At 41.2% G+C, this 23,099-nt stretch overlaps 1 protein-coding gene across 1 annotated transcript in view; it reads right to left on the bottom strand.

The window, feature by feature from the left end:
- The window catches only part of fgf2 (fibroblast growth factor 2), an 83,584-nt gene extending 82,356 nt beyond the window's left edge, over positions 1-1,228 (bottom strand). The window contains exon 1 of the mRNA XM_080193553.1: positions 1,040-1,228. Within this exon, the coding sequence (XP_080049679.1) occupies positions 1,040-1,217 (178 nt within the window). The 5' untranslated portion in view covers positions 1,218-1,228. The remainder of the gene's footprint in view (positions 1-1,039) is intronic.
- Positions 1,229-23,099: the final 21,871 nt, after the last annotated feature.

Here is a 23,099-nt window from a genome sequence, read left to right as displayed (position 1 = left end):
TCACCCTAACGTTATAACATATCCTATCTTCTATTGTCTTCAGCTCTTGAGGAAGGGTCATCCAGACACAAAACATCAGGTCTATTTTCTCTCCACAGATGCAATCAGACCTGCAGGAGATTTTCCAGCATTTTCTGTTTATGTTTCACATTTCAGCATCAGCAGTATTTTGCTTTTATATTCATATCATTAATAAGTGTGTATAAGGACGCAACAAGAATGCGGGTGGCATTTTAATAATATGCTATTTCTGAAGGCTTACATTAGATTTCATGTAAATGGGGTGAGAGTTGGGCCATTTTATTTAAAAATGCTAGATTTGTCTGTAAAAGTTGAAAGAAACATTTTTTCGATATACAGAGAAACATTAAGAATTTCCGAAATGTATTGAAGGCAGTAAAGTTATCAGGGAGGGGGTGAGATTGTTTTATTTATAGTTGCCAAGCAACCGGACGCCCCAACCATTTTGTTTCAACTGATGATACGAGTGCGGTGTTTTTTAAAAGAATAGTTATTGACCACAAGAATTTGCTACCTGTCACGTCTGTGAGCAAAAGAATAACAGAGAAAAGTGCAGATGGTGTGGCAAAGGCAGCTCGGCCCCACAACATGGTAAAGCCGCTGCAAGAAGACGATCCCTTTTACAGGGTGCCCCCCTAAAGACCAAACAAACGTTGTGATGTTAAGACAGATACAAGGTGGATAGGTTATTGTACTCCTGGGGATGGGCATAAATCGAGTTTATAAATAGAAACTATTTGTGGAACTGGTGGTCAGAACTAGAGTCGAAATCGTAAATTGCAACTGGGGCCGGATAGAAACTAAGTTAATTATTACATAGCAATAATATGACTAGCTGCTGGTTTGGGAATTCGGGCTGCAGTACATCAATGGAAAAGGGAAGTGCATCACTTAACTGGGATAGTAAATAACAATAATAATAGAAATAAAGCCTTGCGTTCGGAATGGAAACAAGGAACTGGAGCACTTAAAAACAAAACTTTTCGGTAAAATGTTTGTGGAAATGTACAACACTCACTGTTGCCATCGTTCTTCTCCCGGGTTCCGTCCACCCTGCCGTCGGGTAAGATCCTCAGGAAATAGCCCCCGTTTTTACAGTATAGTCTCTTGGGCTCCTTGAATGATCCCGGAGGGAAGGGGCTGCTGCCGGCATCAGGCAGGGTGCTGACCCCTCCTGTTCCCGCCGCCGCCGCCATGTCACAGGCTGTCTTGGACTCCCCTCCAGCCCCCCCAGCCCCAGTACCACCACCACCACCCCGGGCTCGGTCGCCTCCACTTGCCCGGTGTCCAAGAATTGCTGGCGGGCGGGACTGAGTGACTTTTCTTCCCTCTCTCTCTCTCCCTTTTCCTCAAGAGGCTGACAAGCACACTCCTTCTTACACTTTCTCCTTCATGGAAAGTGCCAAGCAGCTAGTTATTTGTTTTTTTTAAAGAAATCTCTTCTCTTCCTCTCGTCCGTGATATTAAAGTATTGCTTCTTCCCCCCTCTCTCTGTTGGAAGTACTCAGGAAACCCGACACCAAGTTTATGATAAGGAATAGCGGATCATTCCATCACTTCGCAGGAGCTTCCTCGTCACAGTTCCCGGTATTTGGCGGCGCGCACACATCACTGCGTGTGTTGCTGTAAATAAGAGGGAAGGCCACTTGCTGGAAATGTTTTAGTTTGTGACCCAGACTGAATGTAAAACCACACTCCCCTCCCAAAGTGCGCAGCCTGCCGGCCACAAATGCGCACGCGTGTCTCCAGGACCAGTTCGGGAGGAATTGGAACAGGATACAAGTGCTTTTAAAGGGGCAATGCCAACTCCATGTGGGCACTGCTGGGCACTCCTCCCAACCCAAAACCAACCCCCACCCCCATTGGGAAAAGTGCAGGACTCTGACCTGAAGGGCTTAATTCACTTTGATTCTCACCTTTCCTCGCTCACTCAATAGTTGACAGATTGAGACAGGACATTTTCTCCCCTTCAAAATGTCTTTTTTTTAAACTATTAAGTGGTTGCTAATCTACCAAGGATTTTTGAAACACGATTGAGTTTATAAAATAAATATATGATTGCAAAAGGATCCCGGGTCAGAGCGTTAACATTACAACAGTGATTGCGCTTCCAAAGTATTAGATTAGCTGTAGAGCGCGGTGAGCCGCCCCGCCATATGTTATATAAATGTAACTCCTACTTTCCTTTCTTCACTTACGTATTTTCTGTCAAATAACCCGACAACCACTGTCAAATCCTCACTTCCGGAATACAATGAGAACAGGTATTATTTTAATAGCATGTAGGGAGCAGGGAATACATGTGCCATAGAAACAATAGTTGGATTTTCAAACTTAGGTTATGGTTTAGCAGGAGACAGTGGATGAAGCCGCCGTTAATTGACTTAGACTTTAGTCTAAGCATGCCCCTATGGCAGTGCTAACCTACATGAACAAAAACTGGATATTTTCCCATTTGTTATTTCAAGATGCCACACAGTAAAATGGCATTTCAAAGTCGAGTGGATTTTTAAAAAAATGGTTCCGATGACAATTTTATTAGCAAATAATTTTCCTACATCCTGTCATAAAACATTTAAGTTAGTCGTCAGTAAAAAAAAACTTTAAAACAGTTCCTGAATAACCAAACCCTCTAAACTAATGTGATTTCCAGCTACTTTTTTTTTCGAAAAGTGAGACCTTCTTGTCTAAACTCGGATTTACTGGGTTCGCAACTTCAAGAAAGATGAGCAGAAGAGATACCTGAAATTAGAGTGAAGAAAGAGAAAGTCGTAAAGTGTCTCTGGAACAGCCAAAGTGGGGGGAAAGAAACGCCAAGGTTAAACAGAGGATAAATTAAACCCGGACTATATCAGACCCAATACCTATCAACGTGACTGGCTGTACACTCACCCCATTTCAAGCTGCTATACATTTGATGGTGGGTACCAAGGGACATAACACTTTCTAAATGACAAAGAAAATAAAACCATCTTTAAATTTTCTGCATATATTGAACATGTATTGGACCTAATGTGTTAATGGCGCTTATTTGAGCATTCTGGTGGCAATGAAATTCAAATAGCTGCAATATTTGACAATTCATCTCAGTGGCAGCGATTTCCTCATGATAGTGAGGACTGCAGGTGCAGATCTCTTACTGCCCAAATATATACAAATCAGATTAAGTGAGAACGTCGACGCTGTAAAAAATATTTTTACACTCAACTCAAATAGCGTGCAAAAATAGCGTGCATTTTAAAAGTGAATTGTGCATGTATATAGCGCTTTTTATAACCACCGGACGTCTCAAGGCTGAACAGTCAATGCTGTACTTTTGAACAAGAAGGAAGGTTTTCCGAAGTAGTTCCTGACACACATCATGCTCGGAAATATAGGATCGAGAGGCCGCGTAAACTGTTACTGCCCAGCCTCTACCAATACCTTCATTATATTTCTACTTTAGTGCTAATCTGTGTTAACTGGCCAAAACTTGTAGCACCAACCAACTCCCATCAGCTTACTTAAGCAGGATTTATGATTATGACAGAAGCGAACGTACCAATGGATAATCCGAAAGGATATAGGGTTTCTATTTAATTACTCGACATTCTTGAAAATATTACTATCTCATCAATGTAAATACAGTCATTTAGATTGCTAATTAAATATTTTAGATTTGCTTTATAAAGGTCCATCCATTTTATAATAAAAACTTCCAGTTTGTAGTTGTCCAGTTTCACCGCTAGGTTTGTGCTAGGTAGCCAGGAGCAGAGAAAAATAACATGCTTACGATTTTTTTTAACCGACAGCAATTGCCAACGGCATCATAATTGATGTTAACTCAATCCGTTGCTTGCCAGTTGTGGTACTTAATAGCTATTTTAATAACTGAGGTAACACAATATCTGACAGAAGTAACCCATATAGTCAGTTTGTCGATGACCCAGCGTTTAAGCGTAGACAGCAGCATAACATTACAAAGTGACAGTTGTAGATTAAGTGGTAAAAACACTAGCGGATGGATTTCAACGTCATTAAGTGTTGCGTCATTTATTTTGGACACAAAAAAAATCCAAGTATTTGCAGATAGTGAATAGTTGCCGACAAAGATAATTGGGAAACCCTACAAACAGATCACTAAAAATAGTAATTAAGTACAAAACAACTAAAAATAAAACTGCCTTTATGTGAAGAGGACTAGGTTCTGGACACCACACTTTAGAAAGGGTACATTAGCCTTGAAAAAAGCGAGGCGCAGATTTCACCCAAATGTAACTAGCACTCCAAGAGTAAAATATGAGACAGGATTAGACAAATTACGTTCCTATTTCTTGGTATATTGAAGTTAAAGGGTTATTAGATTGAGGTTTTAAGAATTTTTAGACAGAGAAGAAAGAATTGCACTGGTGAGGAAATCCAGGATATGGGGTCATAACCTTATCAGCCAGGTCATACAGGGGAGAAGTTAAGAAACAGTACTCCAAGAAAGGTTGGAAAAAACTGGACTGTTTCCCACTAAGGTAGCTTGATTAATACTTTTACATCTGGGATCAATATAATTTTGAGAATCAATTGTATTAAGAGATATGGAGCTAAGGTTGGTAAAAGGATGTCGGATTCAGATTAGCCAAGATCTCAGTGGATGACAGAATGGGCTTGAATGGCTGATGACCAATTTCTATTCCTATGTTCCTAGAAGTCGAAGAGCACCACTCAGGTTTGAAATTATTCCCAATCTTACATAGTCGAGAATTAGGGGGCGGGTTGGTCCACAGAGGTTATCCTTGTACAGCTGCCGAGTTTTACTTTATTCTTGCTACTTTAGCCAGAGATAAAGTAGGGAAAGGTATTATTATTAACATCCTGAAATTATTTTTTGCAGAACAAATGATAGTGACTGTCATAAAGTGGCGTACTGTTGTCAATACATCACGACTTGAGTTGGGAATAAGGGACATGTTATATAAAAGCAAAATACTGCTGATGCTGAAAATCTGAAATTAAAAAAACAGAAAATACTGAATAGACTAAGCAGGTCTAGCAGCATGTGTGGAAAGAGAAACAGAAGTTAATGTTTTATAAGAAACATGTTATGTTTGTAAAGTTATTAACAACTTGTATTTATATAACATCATTAATGCAGTAAAATATTGCATGGCACTTCACAGGAATGTTATCAAGCAACACTTGGCTCTGAGCCCACAGCAGATTGTTCCCTCTTTTTACATTTCCTCCCTCTTTGTTCCTCCTAGATGTCTCTATCCTGTTGGCATGCTCCTTTCATTCACCACTCTCAGACATTTTGCCTTCCCAAATAATCAGCTAACTCTTCAGTACTCCACAACCTTCCCACTGCTCTGCCTCCATTTCAGGCTAGATAAGTCTACAGTTCCCTCTGTCCTTTACTTGACATCTGTCTGTCAAAGAATCATGTTGCCTCCTAATGAGAATCACCCCAACTGCCCCATCCTACACTCTCAACGACCTTCCCACTGAGGACATAAGAACATAAGAAATAGGAGCAGGAGTAGGCCATCTAGCCCTTCGAGCCTGCCCCGCCATTCAATAAGATCATGGCTGATCTGAAGTGGATCAGTTCCACTTTCCTGCCTTCTCCCCATAACCCTTAATCCCCTTGCCTACCAAAGACCTATCTACCCGCGTCTTAAATATAATTAGCGAGGCAGCCTCCACCACTTCAACGGGCAGAGAATTCCAGAGATTCACCACCCTTTGAGTGAAGAAGTTCCTCCTCAACTCCGTTCTAAACTGCCCCCCACTTATCTTGAGGCTGTTCCCTCTAGTCCTACTGTCCTTTCTGAGTGGGAAGAACCTCTCCACTTCTACCCTATCCATCCCATTCATCATCTTATATGTCTCAATGAGATCTCCCCTCATCCTTCTAAACTTGAGTACAAGCCTAGTTTATTCAGCCTCTCCTCATAGCTCAACCCCCTCAACTCTGGTATCAGCCTAGTGAACCTCCTCTGCACACCCTCCAAGCCCAAAATATCCTTGCACAAGTGCGGCAACCAAAACTGCACATAGTACTCCAGCTGCGGCCTCACCAGTGCCCTGTACAGTTGCAGCAAGACCTCCCTACTTTTATATTCAATCCCCCTCGCTATGAAGGCCAGCATCCCATTCACCTTCCTGACCACCTGCTGCACCTGCAGGCTGGGTTTTTGCGACTCATGCACAAGGACCCCCAGGTCCCTCTGCACCGTTGCATGCTGCAGCTTTTCACCACGTAAGTAGTAGTCCTTCCTACCATTATTCCTACCAAAGTGGATAACCTCACACTTGCCAACATTAATCTTGCCAATCTCCTCTCCTGCGAACTCTGCCAGTAGCAGGTCTGTTATAAATGCCTCTGTGCCTCTCTCCATGTTTCTCTCCAGGATATCCATTCATTTGTGAACAAATCCCCTGCCAACATGAGTTTATTATGGATGTTGTATTGACTTCATGGCCCTGACAGAAACCTAGCTGAGGGGTGATGACATCTTCCCCCACATATGAAGCCTCTCTACTTGGCTTTATCTTCCATCATTTGGCCCTTCCAAACCACCACCATAGAAATGTAATCCTTATCACCAAATCACACCTTGATCTTTCTCCTTTCTCTGGCATTTTCTCTTTCAGCATCTCACCTTCTTCCACACTGCTCACTCCTCATTTAAAGTCCTAACTCTCCACAGCCCAACCAAATATTGCAAAAATGTTTTCACCACGATATCTTCTGGAAATGAGAAAATGGCTGAGACATTGAACAGGTATTTTGTGTCAGTCTCCACAGTGGAAGGCACAAATAATATACCAAAAATTGATGACAGGAAGGCTATGGCAGGTGAGAACCTAGAAACTATCATTATCACAAAAGAGGTAGTGTTGCGCAAGTTAATGGGGCTAAAGTTAGACAAGTCTCCTGGTCCTGATGGAATGCATCCCAGGTTACTAAAAGAGATGGCAGGAGAAATAGCAAATGCACTCGTGGTAATTTACCAAAATTTGCTGGACTCTGTGGTGGTTCCGCAGATTAGAAAACAGCAAATGTGACACCACTGTTTAAAAAAGGAGGTAGACAAAAGGCAAGTAACTATAGACTGGTTAGCTTAACTTCTGTAGTAGGGAAAATGCTTGAATCTGTCATCAAGGAGGAAATAGTGAGACATCTGGATATAAATTGTTCCATTGGTAAGACATAGCATGGGTTCATGAAGGGCTGGTCATGTTTGACTAATTTGGTGAAATTCTTTGAGAACATTATATGTGCAGTAGACAATGGGGAACCTGTGGATGTGGTGTATCTGGATTTCCAGAAGACATTTGACAAGGTGCCTCACCAAAGACTGCTACATAAGATAAAGGTGCACAGTGTTACGGGCAATGTATTAGCATGGATAGAGGATTGGTTAACTAACAGAAAGCAAAGAGTGGGGGGTAAATGGGTGTTTTTCTGCTTGGCAATCAGTGTCTAGTGGTGTGCCTCAGGGGTCAATGTTGGAACCACAAATGTTTACGATTTACATAGATGATTTTGAGTTGGGGATCAGGTGTAGTGTGTCAAAATTCGCAGATGACACTAAGATGCATGGAAGAGCAAAGTGTGCAGAGGACGATGAAAGTCTGCAAAGGGATATAATCTAACCAAATGGGTGAAGGTCTGGCAGATAGAGTACAATGTTGGTTAATGTGAGGTCATCCATTTTGGTAGGAATAACAGTAAAATTGATTATTATTTAAATGGTAAAAAAAGTGCAGCATTCTGCTGTGCAGAGGAACCTGGGTGTCCTTGTGCAGAAATCTCAAGAAATTGGTTTGCAGGTACATCAGGTAATTAAGAAGGCAAATGGAATTTTGTCTTTCATTGCTAGAGGGATGGAGTTTAAAAACAGCGAGATTATGTTGCAGCTGTATAATGTACTGGTGAGACCACACCTAAAGTACTGTGTACAGTTTGGTGTCCTTACTTGAGAAAGGATATACTGGCACTGGAGGGGACGCAGAGGAGATTCACTAGGTTGATTCTGAAGTTGAGAGGGTTGGCTTATGAGGAGAGACTGAGTAGACTGGGGCTATACTCATTGGAATTCAGAAGAATGAGGGGAGATCTTATAGAAACATATAAGATTATGAAGGGAATAGATAAGATAGAAGCAGAGAAGTTGTTTCCACTGGTGGGTGAAACTAGAGCTGGGCAGCATTGTCTCAAAATAAGGGGAAGCAGATTTGGACTGAGTTGAGGAGGAACTTCTTCACACAAAGGGTTATGAATCTGTGGAATTCCCTGCCCAGTGAAGCAGTTGAGGCTACCTCATTGAATGTTTTTAAGGCAAGGATAGATAAATTTTTGAACAGTAAAGGAATTAAGGATCATGGTGAGCGGGTGGGTAAGTGGAGCTGAGTCCACAAACAGATCAGCCATGATCCTATTGAATGGCGGAGGAGGCTTGAGGGGCCAGATGGCCTACTCCTGCTCTAGTTCTTATGTTCTTATGACCTTATATTCCACATAAGGTCAAAGAAGCCCGCTTGATTGGCACCACATTTACAAACATTCAATCCTTCCACCACCGATGCTCAGTAGCAGCAGTCTGTATTATCTACAAGATGCACTGCAGCACATCACCAAAGATCTTTAGACAGCACCTTCCAAACCCAAGACCATTTCCATCTCGAAAGACAAGGGCAGTAGATAAATGGGAACACCACCACTTGCAAGTTCCCCTCCAAGCCACTCACCATCCTGACTTGGAAATATATAGCCATTTGTTCGCAGTCACTGGGTCAAAATCCTGGAATTCTCTCCCTAGCAGCATTGTGGGTAAATCAACAGAATATGAACTGCAGCGATTCAAGAAGGCAGCTCATCACCACCTTCTCAAGGGCAACTAGGGATGGGCAATAAAATGGCCAGCCAGCAACACCCATGTCCCATGAATGAATTTTAAAAAATAATACTGGCGTTGAATAGAAGTGCTGGAGGGTTGTACAAGAACTGTATAAAACATTGATTAGAGTGCAGCTAGGATACTATCTATAGTTCTGGTCACCTATTACAGGAAGGATGTGATCGCACGAGAGAGGGTACAGAGAATGTTGCCAGAACAGCAGAAGTTTAGCTATGATGGAAGAATGGATAGTCTTTGATTGTTTTCTTTGGAACAGATGAGGCTGAGAAGAGATTTAATTGAGATGTTTAACATTACGAGAGGCCTAGGTCATGTGGATATGAAGGACCTATTCCCTTTGCAAAGCATTTATAACCAAGCAGTATAGATTTAAAATAATGGTGGAAAGATTAGAGGGAGTTGAGAATATTTTCCATCCAGATGGTGATAGGGGGCCAGAATACATAGTTGAAGAGTCAAAACAGCAAAGGAGGAGGCCATTCAGTCCATCAAGTCTAAACCAGCTCTCTGTGGAGTAATCCATCAGTCCCAATCATCCATTATATTCTCATAATCCTACAAATTTATTTTGCTCAACTGCCCATTATACACTTTGGTAATTACTCTCTCAATATGTACCATCATCTTCAAAAATCTATGCACTTAGTCCTCTCAGGTGGTACAATAGAACCCTCCCATCACATTTAAAAAGTGCTTGTGTGTGCCATAGTTGATGAGGAGGAGATGCCGGCATTGGACTGGGGTAAACATAGTAAGAAGTCTGACAACACCAGGTTTAAGTCCAACCGATTTATTTGATAGTAAACTCGCAAGCTTTCGGGGTTTGCCCCTTCGTCAGGTGAATGGAGAGCTCTGGCCTCAGACAGAGCATATAACAGCACAGACAGTTTACAGATTACTGATTAGAATGTGAGTCTTTACAACTAACCTGCTATTCAAGTCTTAAAGAGGCCAGACAGTACCTCACTTACTATGCTGTCTGGAGACAATACACATCTCTTTAACCTGTGCTTAATGCTCCTTCCACTCACATTGTTGGCCTCTTTAAGACTTGAATCGCAGGTTAGTTATAAAGACTCGCATTCTAATCAGTAATCTGTAAACTGTGCTGTTATATGCTCTGTCTGAGGCCAGAACTCTCCATTCACCTGACGAAGGGGCAAACCCCGAAAGCTTGCGAGTTTACTATCAAATAAATCGGTTGGACTTAAACCTGGTGTTGTCAGACTTCTTACATAGTTGATGAGGCCATGGACTAATCGCTGAAAAAGACAGATTTGACTTAGTTTTTTTTACCAGCACAGAGACAATGGGCCCAATGGCATCCTTCTGTGCTATATATTTCTACGATTGTATCATTCTATAATACAAATCCTGACGCTTCCGTTCCCTTTAGCAAATAATGAGCACTAGAAGAATACAGCTTGCAAAAACTGAATGAAATATTGGGGAACAATCTTAACTTCTTAACAAGAAAGGTTAAAATTCTATTAGAGGTAATTTTTTTTTCAGAATGCCAGTACATGTACTCAAGTTAGTGACTAACATCTCCAGCAATTCTCTGCCCACCAGTGGAACATTATAAAATTGAAATGTAAATGTTGATGGTTTTCACTGAACAACATTGATGTGTAAAGACCTCATCTGAATAATCAAGCTATCAAGCAGTCATCAGTTGAGCTTAGATTGAAAATCTAATTGAACGTTTGAGAAATGTAACCATAACTTCCAAGCTCACCAGCTTCAAATTAGGGGAAGCCCAAAGATTCACTGGGAAACCCCTTTCAAAATTTCACAGGTAAGGGTTTGCATGGCAATTGCCCAGAACTGCAAACCTACTCTGGACAATTGCCCCCTGTATTGGGAACCATCAGAAAATGTGATTTAAATCACAAATTGATTCTGACAGGGTTACACCAATAGTTACTTAAAAAAAGTTAGAATAATTAAAATCTCTTTGAATTTCTGGGTAACCATGGGGAAGTGCAGGCATAGTGGTAATGTCACTGGATCAGTAATCCATAGATGCAGGCTAACTTTGAACCAAGAGGAATACAGGAGGTGGCAGAGAGCTTTGTCCTAACAGACTCCGGTTGGCCAGTTTGGGTGACGAAATGTAGATGGACTTTCTATAGTTCTCTTTGAATTTGGCCTCCTTAGTTCAGAGGGCATTGTTAATGTCTTTTCAAAGATAATGATGCCACTTTGTTCCTTTTGTTCAGGGGTCACAGACAAACATAGATTTGGCCATTTTAAAAGACTTTGTCCAGTATTAAAAATATTAAAAATAGCTATGAGGATATTTATATATGTTTGATAAAAATATACTGTGTGAGGTCTTATACCCCTAGGCAGAGAAGAAGCAGTCATGTAAGAGAACACACACCCTCTATTCTCCCTAACATTATTCTCTAATACACAACATAAAAACTGGCAATGAGGATGATGAACAGTAACTTGCTAGCCACCAAGGAAGACGAACTTACTGAGGAAAAAGTCAGGAATGGAAAAGTTTTAAAAAACCCTATTTGCATGTGCTCTGGACCTGACGGGCTAGGTAGACATGAGTAATAATACTCTGCAGCAGCTATATAGGTGGATGTGTTAAATAAAGGCTGAAGCTCAGGTTGGTGGCTTGTGTGGAAGAAGTCAAGATAGCTGCTGGATATGTGCTGTGAAGTGTGCATACAGGAAACCTGCATTAGTAGAAAAATGGCAGGAGTTTTCGTGTCATGGGATCTTTTGGTGAGTGTAGAGTGATGGAGCTCTTATACTGTGCATTTTGACTCTTTTGCACAGGCAAATAAAATAGCTGAAGATATTAAAGTACCCACTTCCCTGAGCGATATGAGGGGGGAAAATGTTTAATCTCTCCCGTAATTTAGCACAACCTGAGAAGTCAGGCACTAAAACATATGAACAGATCATAGATACTTTGCAAGCATATTTTTTGCCAAAACCATTGGTGATTGCAGAGTGCTTTAGATTCAACAAATGAAACCAAGATGGGGAGTCAACTGCACAATTTATGACTGTGCTTAAAAGATTTGCAGAATATTGTGAGTTTGGAGATGCGCTGAATGACACTAGTCAGAACAGATTTGTTTGTGGTCTGCATAGTGAAGCTACAGAAACATTTGCTGATGGAGTGTAACGTTACTCTGATAAAGGCCATGGTAACTACTTAGTTCAGCAATTAAGTCTGTGTATTCAAATACACAAAATGGCAGTTGATCAATATCCAAGAAACTCAAAATTTGTACATATCACTGGTGTGCAAAGCTGAATGCTGGTGTACAGACTATGGTATGTCGAAGCTTTGGGGATAAAAGAACACATTGAGCATCTCTGCTGGAAGACAAAGCAAGTCTAAGTAAAAATAAAAAACAAGAACAAACCAAGACAGCATTTAAATAGAACAAAAGGAGAAATGTTCATGCTGTACAAAAGGGCTGAGAAAGATGTAGTGGCTCACAGTCTGAAGAGGAATTATCACTGTATGCGCTAGCCATTGATGGTGCTCACACTCATATGGGTCACTCCACTGCTGGATGGACAGCCGGTTAGGATGGAAATTGACATTGGGGCAACAGTCTTCACTCACAGAGTAGTGAATCTCTGAAATTCTCTGCCCGTTGAAGTGGTGGAGGCTACCTCGCTAAATATATTTAAGTCACAGGTAGATAGGTTTTTGATAGACAGGGGAATTAAGGGTTATGGGGAAAAAGCGGGAAAGTGGAACTGATCCACTTCAGATCAGCCATAATCTTATTGAATGGAGGGGCAGGCTCGAAGGGCTTGATGGCCTACTCCTGCTCCTATTTCTTATGTTCTTATGTTAGCAGTCTCACTGGTGCCACAGACAATTTACAATGAGAAACTTAAACACATTCCCTCGCAGCCATCAAGGATAATGCTGAAAACACACACAGGTGATGTGGTTCCATTGAAGAGCCACATCGAAATAACTGTGCAACTTAATCAGCAAACAGCAGATTTGTCTCTATATGTAGTAATAGGCAACAGGGCCGAGGTCAACATGATGATTAAGGGAGAATCAGGCCTCACAAAAAACTCCAAAGAGGCACACAGTTATTTTTGATGGAGAATTGGGGAGCATGAAAAATATTACAGTTGAACTGAAAATAAAAGAAGGAAGCCAAGCAAGGTTCTTGAAGGCAAGGCCTATACCACATCCCATTAAGCCTAAGGTGAAAGCTGACTTGGAACAACTTGTGAAGATGGGAGTCTTGGAACCTGTTAGCATTAATGAATGGGCCATGCCAATAGTTCCAGTTATCAAGAAGGATGGATTCGTAAAGATTTATGGAGACTTCAAGGGCATCATTAATCCAGTGTTATGTGCAAAACAGAACCCGTTCCCCACACTGAAGACTTGTTTGAGAGATTGGCAGGAGGACATCATTTCAGCAAAATTGACCTGAGCCAGGCTGACTTACAGATGAACGTGAATGTGAACAAGAAGCCACAGAAATTTCTGACAATCATGATACATAAAGGATTGTTCTGGTACCAAAGGTTCCTGTTTGGTATCACCTCACTCTGCATCTTTTAAAAGAGCAACGGGCCAGATCCTGAGTGGACCGAGTGGAGCTCAATGCGATCTGGATGACATCCTATTCACTGGAAGAGACAAAAAGGAATACCTTCGAAACTTGGATGCCTTTCTTCAGAGATTGGAAGACTATGGTCCGAGAGTCCACGAGGACAAGTGCAAATTTTATCAATGCTCTGTTGAGTATTTGGGACATGTGATTGATGCCACTGACCTTCGCAAATCTCCTTCTAAGGTTAAGATCATCTATGCCTCATGGTATCAACTTGGAAAAAAAGAAAAAGCATACTATTCCTCAAATATTACTGGCAGATTAGAAGATTGGAAAGAATTAAAAAACATGAAAAATGACTAAAAAGATAATGAGGGAAAAATTAAAGTTTAAGAGAAAACTATCTGGAAATATGAAAACAGAAAGTAAGAGTTTCTTTAGGTATTTAAAAAGGAAAGAGAACACTGCAGATTGAATCTGGGGAATCAATAACGAAAAATAAGGAAATAGCAAGTAAACTGAACCAATTTTGCATGTCTTTGCTGCAGAAGATATAAATAACATTCCAGAAATAAGTGTGCATCAAGAGGTAAAAAGTGAGGGAGGGACTTAAAATAATCACCACGGAAGGAACAATTAAAAGAAAATTAGAACTAAAAGCTGACAAGTCTTAGTTTTTGATGGATTCATCCTTGGGTCTAAAAAGAAATAGCTAATGAGATAGTAGATGCGTTAGTTTAATTTTACAAAATTCACTACATTCTCAAAACGTCTGATCATATTGGAAAATGACAAATGTAACTCCTCTATTCGTGATAGGAGGGAGGCAGGAAGCAGGAAACTACAGACCAGTTAGCTAAAAATCTGTTAAAGGAAAATGCAGGAATCTATTATTATGGAGGTTTTAGCGAAGCACTTGGAAAATTTCAGTGCAACCAGAGACTTAATACAGTTTGTGAACTAATTTTTGACTAATTTAGTAAAGTTATTTGAGAAAATAACAAGCAACTTGGATAAAGGGAAACTTGTATTATGGTTTACTTAGATTACTGGAAGGTGTCAGATCAAAGATTATTACGCAAAATAAGAGCTCATAGTGTAGGGGGTAATTTATTAGCATACATAGAGGATTGGTTAGCTAACAGAGAGTATAATTGCATAATTTTTAGGTTGGCAAGATGTAACTAGTGGAGGCATTAGTGCGGGAGCTTCAACTATTTACAGTCTTTATTAAGGACTTGGATAATGGGATCAAGATATGGGCTGGAACTTTCCAACTGTTCACACCAGCAGGATCTTCTGGTTTTACTATCAGTGAGCGGCATGGGATGGATTCAGTGGAAAATCTCATTGACAGTGGTGGGACTGGAAGATCCCTCTACTGGCCAATGTCATGCTACCTCCTGAACTGCGGGGAGACCAGAAGATCTTGCTCATGGTTGCTAAATTTGTTGACGTAGGAAAGGATAAGTTGTGAAGAGGGCACAAAGAATCTGCAAAGGGATACAGTAGGTTAAAATAATGGGCAAAAGTTTGGTAAATGGGCTTTAATGTGGGAAAATGTAGACTTGTACACTTTGGTAAGAAGAATAAAAAAAAACATCTGTTTAAATGGAGTGAGATTGCAAAACTCTTGAGGTACAGAGGAACCTTAGTGTCCTGGTACATGAATCACAAAACATTAGTATGTAGGTACATACACATTAGTATGTTGCTAATCATTATTTTAACATGCATTAATTACAGAAGCTAAATGGAGAATGCCTACAAATGATTTTGGCTTTCATAAATACTGCCAAGGATCTCCAAATCAGCTCAGCCTTGTTCTTCACAATGGTATTACACAACGTAAATGATTCCCATCATCCATTGTCTTATCCTTTAAAATTATAATACTGCCAATTTGTACACCTGCCTGCCCTGACTCAGTGTAATAAGCTACCAGCACCAATTTCATGCAGTCTCTGCAACCACAAGTAAGTTCAGTCCATGCTTTGTTCCATGTGCTTTTTCCAATGTGACCAAATTTCTGTGACAAGATCATTTGTCCCAGATGCTTCAACTAGATAGAACTGCACATTGTAGATGATACAGAAACTGGTTTGAAATAGATTTGTTATTGTAGCCCCATTTGCTCTTTGAAAGCTCAATTTAACAGTGCACACTCCTATTCCATTTGACAAACTGCAGAAGCTCTGCTAGTGTGGGTTGTAATCTGTGAGGGAGAGATGCAAGTTTCCTGCTCCATCATTTTACCCACATTGTGCCATTTGTTTGTGTTATGACTGTCTCAAATGATGACTCAGGATATGTTGTTTGGTTTAAGAACTTTCACTGTAAATAAATTACCAAACTCATCACTAAACATAGCAACAGTGGACTCAAGATGTGATAATCCAAAATGCCTTCCAAAATCCAAGAGGAATGAGATGTGGAAATTATCTTGTATCTTACTCTTGCCAGAAGTCTCACAAGAGTAGGGCAAACTATACCTAAATACCAAAAAATAATATGAATCCTCTCATGATGCCATCTGATTGGACAGATAAAGAAACCAGACCTCCATGGTCCTGTGATATGCTTCATGCTGTTCCCTTCATAACTAGAAGCCAAGTCTGTCAATCAAGCTAACTTGGGTGGAGTACCTAACAGACCACAAAAATTCATAGTCTGTAGCATGCAAGGAAACCCAGATTTCCCAAGCATTCCTGGACGAACACCCCAACATGGCTCCCAACACAATTGCAAGTAAACATTCCCACTCAGGGTGCTTTTAAAACATTTTATTTGTGCACGTATCTCTGTAAAACCCACTCAATTTTCTTTTCAAATTTCACTTTCAAATGTGAATACTCTTCACAATAAAGAGTTTAGTTAAAGAGCTATTCTATATAACTCCATATAAATAGGAAATAATAGAGGGACCAGCAATATTAATGCAGAAATAGGAATAACAAGTTTATATGCTGGTTTGACTTTGGATTAAAGAAAGAGCATCAATTGTAAAATAAACTTGTAATGGTGCAACAATCGAATCAAATAATCCTAAGATAAAAATACAAGAGTAACTGAAATTACAAAACTGTAATCACAGGAGTAAAGAATTATAGAATCATAGAATGAGAGAGCATATGAGAATGCCATTCAGACCACAATGCACATGCAGGCTTTTTGAAAGAGCTATCCAATTAGTCCTATTCATTGCCCTTTCCCCCTTAACCATGCATTTTTTTCCAATTCAAGTATTTATTCAATTTTATTTTAACTGTTATTATTGAATCTGCTGCCACACCCTTCAGTGTGCGTTCAAGATCATAACAACATTCACAGAAAATCATTTTATTGCATCTCACCCTGGATTCTTTGCTTGATACGTGTAATCTATATCCTTGGGTTACCAACTGTTCTGCCATTGGAAACAATTTGTTCTTATAATATACTCTACTAACCTCTTCAAAATGTTGAATCCCTTCATTAAATCTCTCTTTAATTTGCTTCTCTGCTCCAAGTAGAACAGCACAGCTCTCTTGATTAACTAAAGCCTTGCATCCCTAGTACAATGCTAATACATCTCTTTGGCACCCTCTCTCATACAGTGACTTCTTTTCCAAAGGTATGTTTCGCAGAATTGGACAAAAGACTTAAAACTAGAGCCTAACCAATGATATGTAAACATCTAGCATAATTTTGTTGCTTTCGTACTCCATGCATTTTCCTCAAACCAAGGATTCCTGAATGATTTTTTAAAAACTGAGTGTGGTATTGTAGCATTTTGTGAATTACAATGTATATATTTTGTTTACTGGAAGATACCATACAAAAAGTGCCGTTCTAATGCAAGGGGCCACTTGGCACTTTTCAATTCTAGTTGTCCCTAATCCCAAGAACCTCAACCTATGAAATATAGTGCATAATAGGATTGAGAGCAGATAAGTCCCCTGGGCCTGATGGCCTACATCCTAGGGTATTAATGGGAGTGATGGCGGAGATAGAGGACCCATTGGTTATAATATTCCAAAATCCCCTGGACACAGGAAAGGTTCCAGTGGATTAGAAAAATGCTAATGTAATGTTCTTATTCAACAAAAGAGGGAAGCAAAGTATGGAAAATTACAGACCAGTTAGTTTAACATCTGTTGTTGGGAAAGTGTTAGAATCAATTATCAAGGAAGCAATATCAGGACATTTGGAAAGTCAAAATGCTATCCATCAGAATCAGCATGGTTTTATGAAGGATAAATCACGTTTGACTAATTTGCTAGAGTTCTTTGAGGATGTAACAAGCAAAGTGGATAATGGGGATCCTGTAGATGTAGTATATCTGGATGTCTGGAAGGCATTTGATAAGGTGCTGCATAAAATGTTAATTCACAAGGTTAGATTACATAGAATTAGAGGTAATTTATTAGCTTGGATAGGTGACTGGCTGATGAACAGAAGATAGAGAATCAGGATAAATTTTTTTTTCTGGATGACAAGAAGTAGTTAATGGGGTGCCAGAGGGTTTGATTCTTGGCCCCAGCTATTTATAGTCTATACGAATGACTTGGATGCAGGAATAAAAGACTCTATAGCAAAATTTGCAGATGACACAAAAATAGGCAGGACAGTAAGTTGCAATGAGGAAATAAGAGCCCTACAATTGGGTATACATAGGTTAGGAGAGTGGGCCAAAATATGGCAGTTTAACATGGATAATTGTGAGGTCATGCATTTTGGTCGTAAAAATGGGAAGGCAACTTATTATCTAAATGAGGAGAGACTTCGGGGTGCTATGGTGTAGAAGGATCTGGGTGTCCTAAGTATATGACTTATAGAAAACTAGCATGCAGGTACAGCAGATAATAAAGAAAGTGAATGTAATATCAGCATTTATAGCTAAAGGAATAGAATATAAAGCTAAGGAAGTATTGTTACAACTATACAAGGCAATGGTGAGGTCACACCTGGAGTACTGTGCACAGTTTTGGTCCCCTTATTTGAGGAAAGATGTGGCATTGGAGGCAGTTCAGAGGAGGTTCAGTAGATTGATTCCAGAGATGAGAGGTTTGTCATATGAAGAGAGATTGAACAGTTTAGGCCTATACTCTCTGGAAGTTAGAAGACTGATAGAAGATCAAATTGAGGAATACAAGATGATAAAAGATATGACTAAAGTTGCTGCGTGGGTTTCCAGTGCTTTGGTTTCTTCCCACAGTCCAAAGATGTGCGGGTTAGGTGTATTGGCCGTGCTAAATTGTCCCTTGGTGTCAGTGGACTAGTTAGAGCAAATGTATTGGGTTATAGGGATAGAGCCTGGGTGGGATTGTGGTTGGTGCAGGCTCGATGGGCCAAATGGCCTCCTTCTGCACTGTGGGATTCTATGATAATTCTATGCTTCCTCTTGTGTGGCATTCTAGGATGAAAGGTCATAGTCTTAGGATAAGAGGTAACAATTTGAAACAGAGTTGAGGAGAAACTACTTGTCCTAAACAGTTGTGAATCTGTGGAATTCGCTACCCCAAAGTGCAGTGGATGCTGGGACAATGAGTACATTTAAGGAAGAGTTAGACAAATTTTTAATTGGTAATGGGTTCAAGGGGAGAAGGCAGGAAATTGGGGATGAGAAGTATATCAGCCATGATTGAATGACAGAGCAGACACAATGGACCAAATAGCCTAAAATAAGAAGATATGAAACTTCTGGAAGGTTTTGTCTACTCTGCAGAGAAAACAGCATGTTAAGTTGCAGACTTAGTAAAACATAACTATGTTAAAGGAGTACAAGCTCAGAGCAAACAAGCAGGAAAGGTTCACAGACAAGTTACTATTGTTGATGAAAATGGCATTGTCATTGAAAATGGCAATGAAAAGGCAGCATGATGGCACAGCAGTTAGCACTGCTGCCTCACAGTGCCAGGGGCCAAGGTTTAATTCCAGCCTTGGACAACTGTCTGTGTGGAGTTTGCATGTTCTCCCCATGTCTGCATGAGTTTCCTCCAGGTGCTCCAGTTTCCTCCCACAATCCAAAGATGCGCAGGTTAGGTTGATTGATCATTGCCCCTCAGTGTCAAGGGAAATTAGTAGGGTAAATACATGGAGTTACGTGGATAGGGCCTGGGTAGGATTGTTGTTGGTGCAGACTCAATGGGCCAAAACAGCTTCTTTCTGCAATGTAGGGATTCTATGATTCAGTGTCCAATCAACCACCTTTTGAAGTACATTTAGAGCCATCATCTGTCTTCCCATATTGGCATAAATTATTGCAACATTTTTAAAGGGCAATGGCAAGTTTTTCCATCATAGAGTACAAAATGAAAAAGGCTATAGTTTTCCACTATGGATGTAAAGAGATAAAAGGCATTTTTGAAGCACTTGCACCTGAGAAGAATGATAATGGGCTTGGAGCGGTAGTCATTGTCAGATTGCCACACCATACACACTTACCAAATATCTCCTTGTCTGTCTCAACTGATTTTTCTGACTCAAGCTGGGTGAGACCCAGACAGCACAGCTTTCACTGAGGTCCAGTGTCAAAATGTAACAGAATCAAAGTGAAGGAAGAAATATTCCTTTGTACTACACTAGCTGCCATAAAGCAGGTAAATTTAAAGGTTCTATTGAAAATGACAGGTCAGGGAGATGGTCTAAGATAGGTGAATAGGTTTAAGTGAGGAGGCCTAGTGAGGGAGTCACATTAAATAATGGACATTAGGGTGGGGATTCGAGTGAGTTGGATATCATGGGGAGGGAGTGGGGGAATTGGACGTTGTGGGAGAGGATGGGAGTGTTATACAACAGGTGAGCAGGGGTGTCAGACATCGAGAGAATGGAGTGGTGGGGTCAGCAAGGCGAGAGGTGTAGCGAGGGATCTGGCAGATCCTCCTCAGTCAGGACGGGTGGTGGAGGAGTTCAGGTTGGGTCAGGTGGGGGGTATCTAGCTGGGTCAGGGGTTGGATTAGGATGAGAATGGGGCCCTGGGGTTGGGGAATTGATCAAGAGGGTGAGTTCCATGTAGCTTCAGGGGAACACCATGTAGATGGTTAGCTGGGAGGGCTGCAGGAGTCCCCTGCGGGATTGGAGATGTGGAGGAGTCCCATTCAGGGAATGGTCTGGGTGTTTCAATTAGTTACGCAGAAGTTAGAAGACAAGAGATTTTATTTCTTCTCACTTTTTCTCAGTAATGCCACAGTTATTACTGTAACTGTGGCAGAACCAACCAAAGTTAACAATAAAATTGTTTTATCAGATGGTTACTAATCCAGTGCAATTGCCCAGAGGAAGTTAGCACATCTTAACACAAATATGAACCCTTACCTGGGAACATTTGAGAGTGATTTCCCAGTGCATCTTTTGGGTGCATCTCCAAATCCAGTGCTGGAGACCTCAGAAGTTGCTGCTATAATTCAACTTCAAAGGAACTAACATCCCTTTGCAAGCAACAAGAAGCCAATGAGACAATTGAGCAGTATTGCATGCCTCTGAGTCAATTAGCAGCCAGTTGTGACTCTGGTGAAGTCAAACAGGTCAATAGGGAAATAAAAACACAAATCAGCAAAGGTTGTCTCTTCAGCCAGCTGCAGCAGAAAACACTTGACAAAAACAGAAAGTAGTTAGTGTTTCTGGAGCTAGCAAGTTCACTGTAGCTTTCCAAGTCCCAACTATGGAAGTTGAGACAGCCAACAACGTCACTTTGACTCCTGGGAACACTACTCATACTCATGTGCCAGGAAACCACCTACAAAGCAACAACAGCAGTCTCACAAATAGAGCTGCAATTTGTCCAAACGATGTTTCCACTGTGACAGTGCTTACCCACACCGGACAGAATGTCCTGTTACCAGTAAACAGTGTAAAGCTTGTGGAAAAGCAACCACCTTACTTGTGTTTGCCATTCATCAGCAAAATCAACGACAAGACCAATATCAACAGAAGGGTGCCACATATGCACGCCAAAGCTAAATGGTGAGAGAATATAACTAAAGTACAGGCAGGTTATCTTTAACATACCTCTATGCTCTCTTTCAGACATGTGACATTGACTATCAGCTGCTCGGACATAGATGTTCTCATTCATACAGGGGTGTCAGACATCGAGAGAATGGAGTGGTGGGGTCAGCAAGGCAAGGGGTGTAGCGAGGGATCTGGCAGATCCTCCTCAGTCAGGACGGGTGGTGGAGGAGTTCAGGTTGGGTCAGGTGGGGGTGTCTAGCTGGGTCAGGGGTTGGATCAGGATGAGAATGGGGCCCTGGGGTTGGGGATTTGATCTACCATTAGAATGCAAGGCAAAATGTTCAAGAAAATTAAGGATTGCCCCATTCTCTCTAAATCAGGGAAGATGAAAATTTTCCCTTACAACAATGGCAAATCACTGAAAATTCGCGGGACCTTTGAAATGCCAATCTCATTCAAAGCCACCAGAACAAAGAGAACACTCACATGTCATATCTGGACAATGTGACACATTTATCAAATCTGCACATGATTGCCATCATACAATTATATGTGATTACTACGTATACCAGTAACATTTTTGAATTGTATGCTGACTGCTTCACTGAAAGGCAAACTGAAATGCATGCAGAGTCCAGTGTGCCCTCAATGTGCATCAATAACAGCAAATACCATTTTGTATCATAAAACAGACTAAGAAGGAACTTCAGCATCTACTTTTCCTTGATATCATTGGGAAAGTTGGGGATGAGCCTATCTCCTGGATCTCATCCATACAAATTGTCAGGAAACCCAAGAGTGAGAACCAGATTAGAGTCCGCTTTAATATGCAATCACCAAACCAAGCCATACAAGAAGAAAGACACCTAACACAAATAATTGATGACATCAGAGAGAACACTTTGCTAAACTTGACCTCAATGTAGGATACCTTCAAATTGAGTTTGCAGAAAAATCGAGGTTTCTTACATGTTCCTGCACTCACATCAGGGAGGTGATTCTCCCAGCCAGGAGTCTCAAGCAGAGATCGTGATGCTCACCAGGGAGCCAGTTAAACAGCATGGAGCTGTATAATATATTTAAATTAGAATTTCCATGTAATTAGCAGGCCTGGGATTGAAGTCTCTGAGCCTGCTACAGTCTCCCCGCCCACCAGCAGTGTTTCACTCCAGCAGGATTTACAGTTGCTTCCCACTTGCAGGGAACTGGTAGCCTGACCCTGCTGGAGTGAAGGGAGGCCATGGAGCTCTAGATGATCGGGATGAGGGAGTTGCCCCCTGGGCACTGCCAGTGCCAGCCTGGACCCCTGGGACTGCCCAAGGGTAAAGCAGAAATGCCCAGGTGGCATCTTGGCACTGTCCACAGGGCATCGGCAGTGCCAAGGAGGTGGGGCCTATAAGGGTCGGGGAGAGATCAGGGCTGCAGAGGAAAAGGGGAGTTTGGAAGATTAGGGCATGTCGGGATGTGAGGGGGTTGAATCTGGGAGGCCAGCGATTGATCCATGGGGGAGCGGGCAGCATATGGGCAGCGATGCGAGGTCACGGGGTTGGCCAATGATGGAGCTGGCCAGCACTCGGGAGGCCAGTGGTGGGGAGCTACTGTGCATGCGCTGAACCCAGCACTGACAGATCAGCACGTGGGCAGTGGCTTTCTTGTTGTATGGCTTGGTTTGGTGATCACA

Source organism: Carcharhinus amblyrhynchos, chromosome 1, assembly GCF_965287045.1.
Source record: "Carcharhinus amblyrhynchos chromosome 1, sCarAmb.v2.hapA, whole genome shotgun sequence".
Classification (NCBI taxonomy): Eukaryota; Metazoa; Chordata; class Chondrichthyes; order Carcharhiniformes; family Carcharhinidae; genus Carcharhinus; species Carcharhinus amblyrhynchos.
This window is presented reverse-complemented; position numbering and strand designations above follow the sequence as displayed.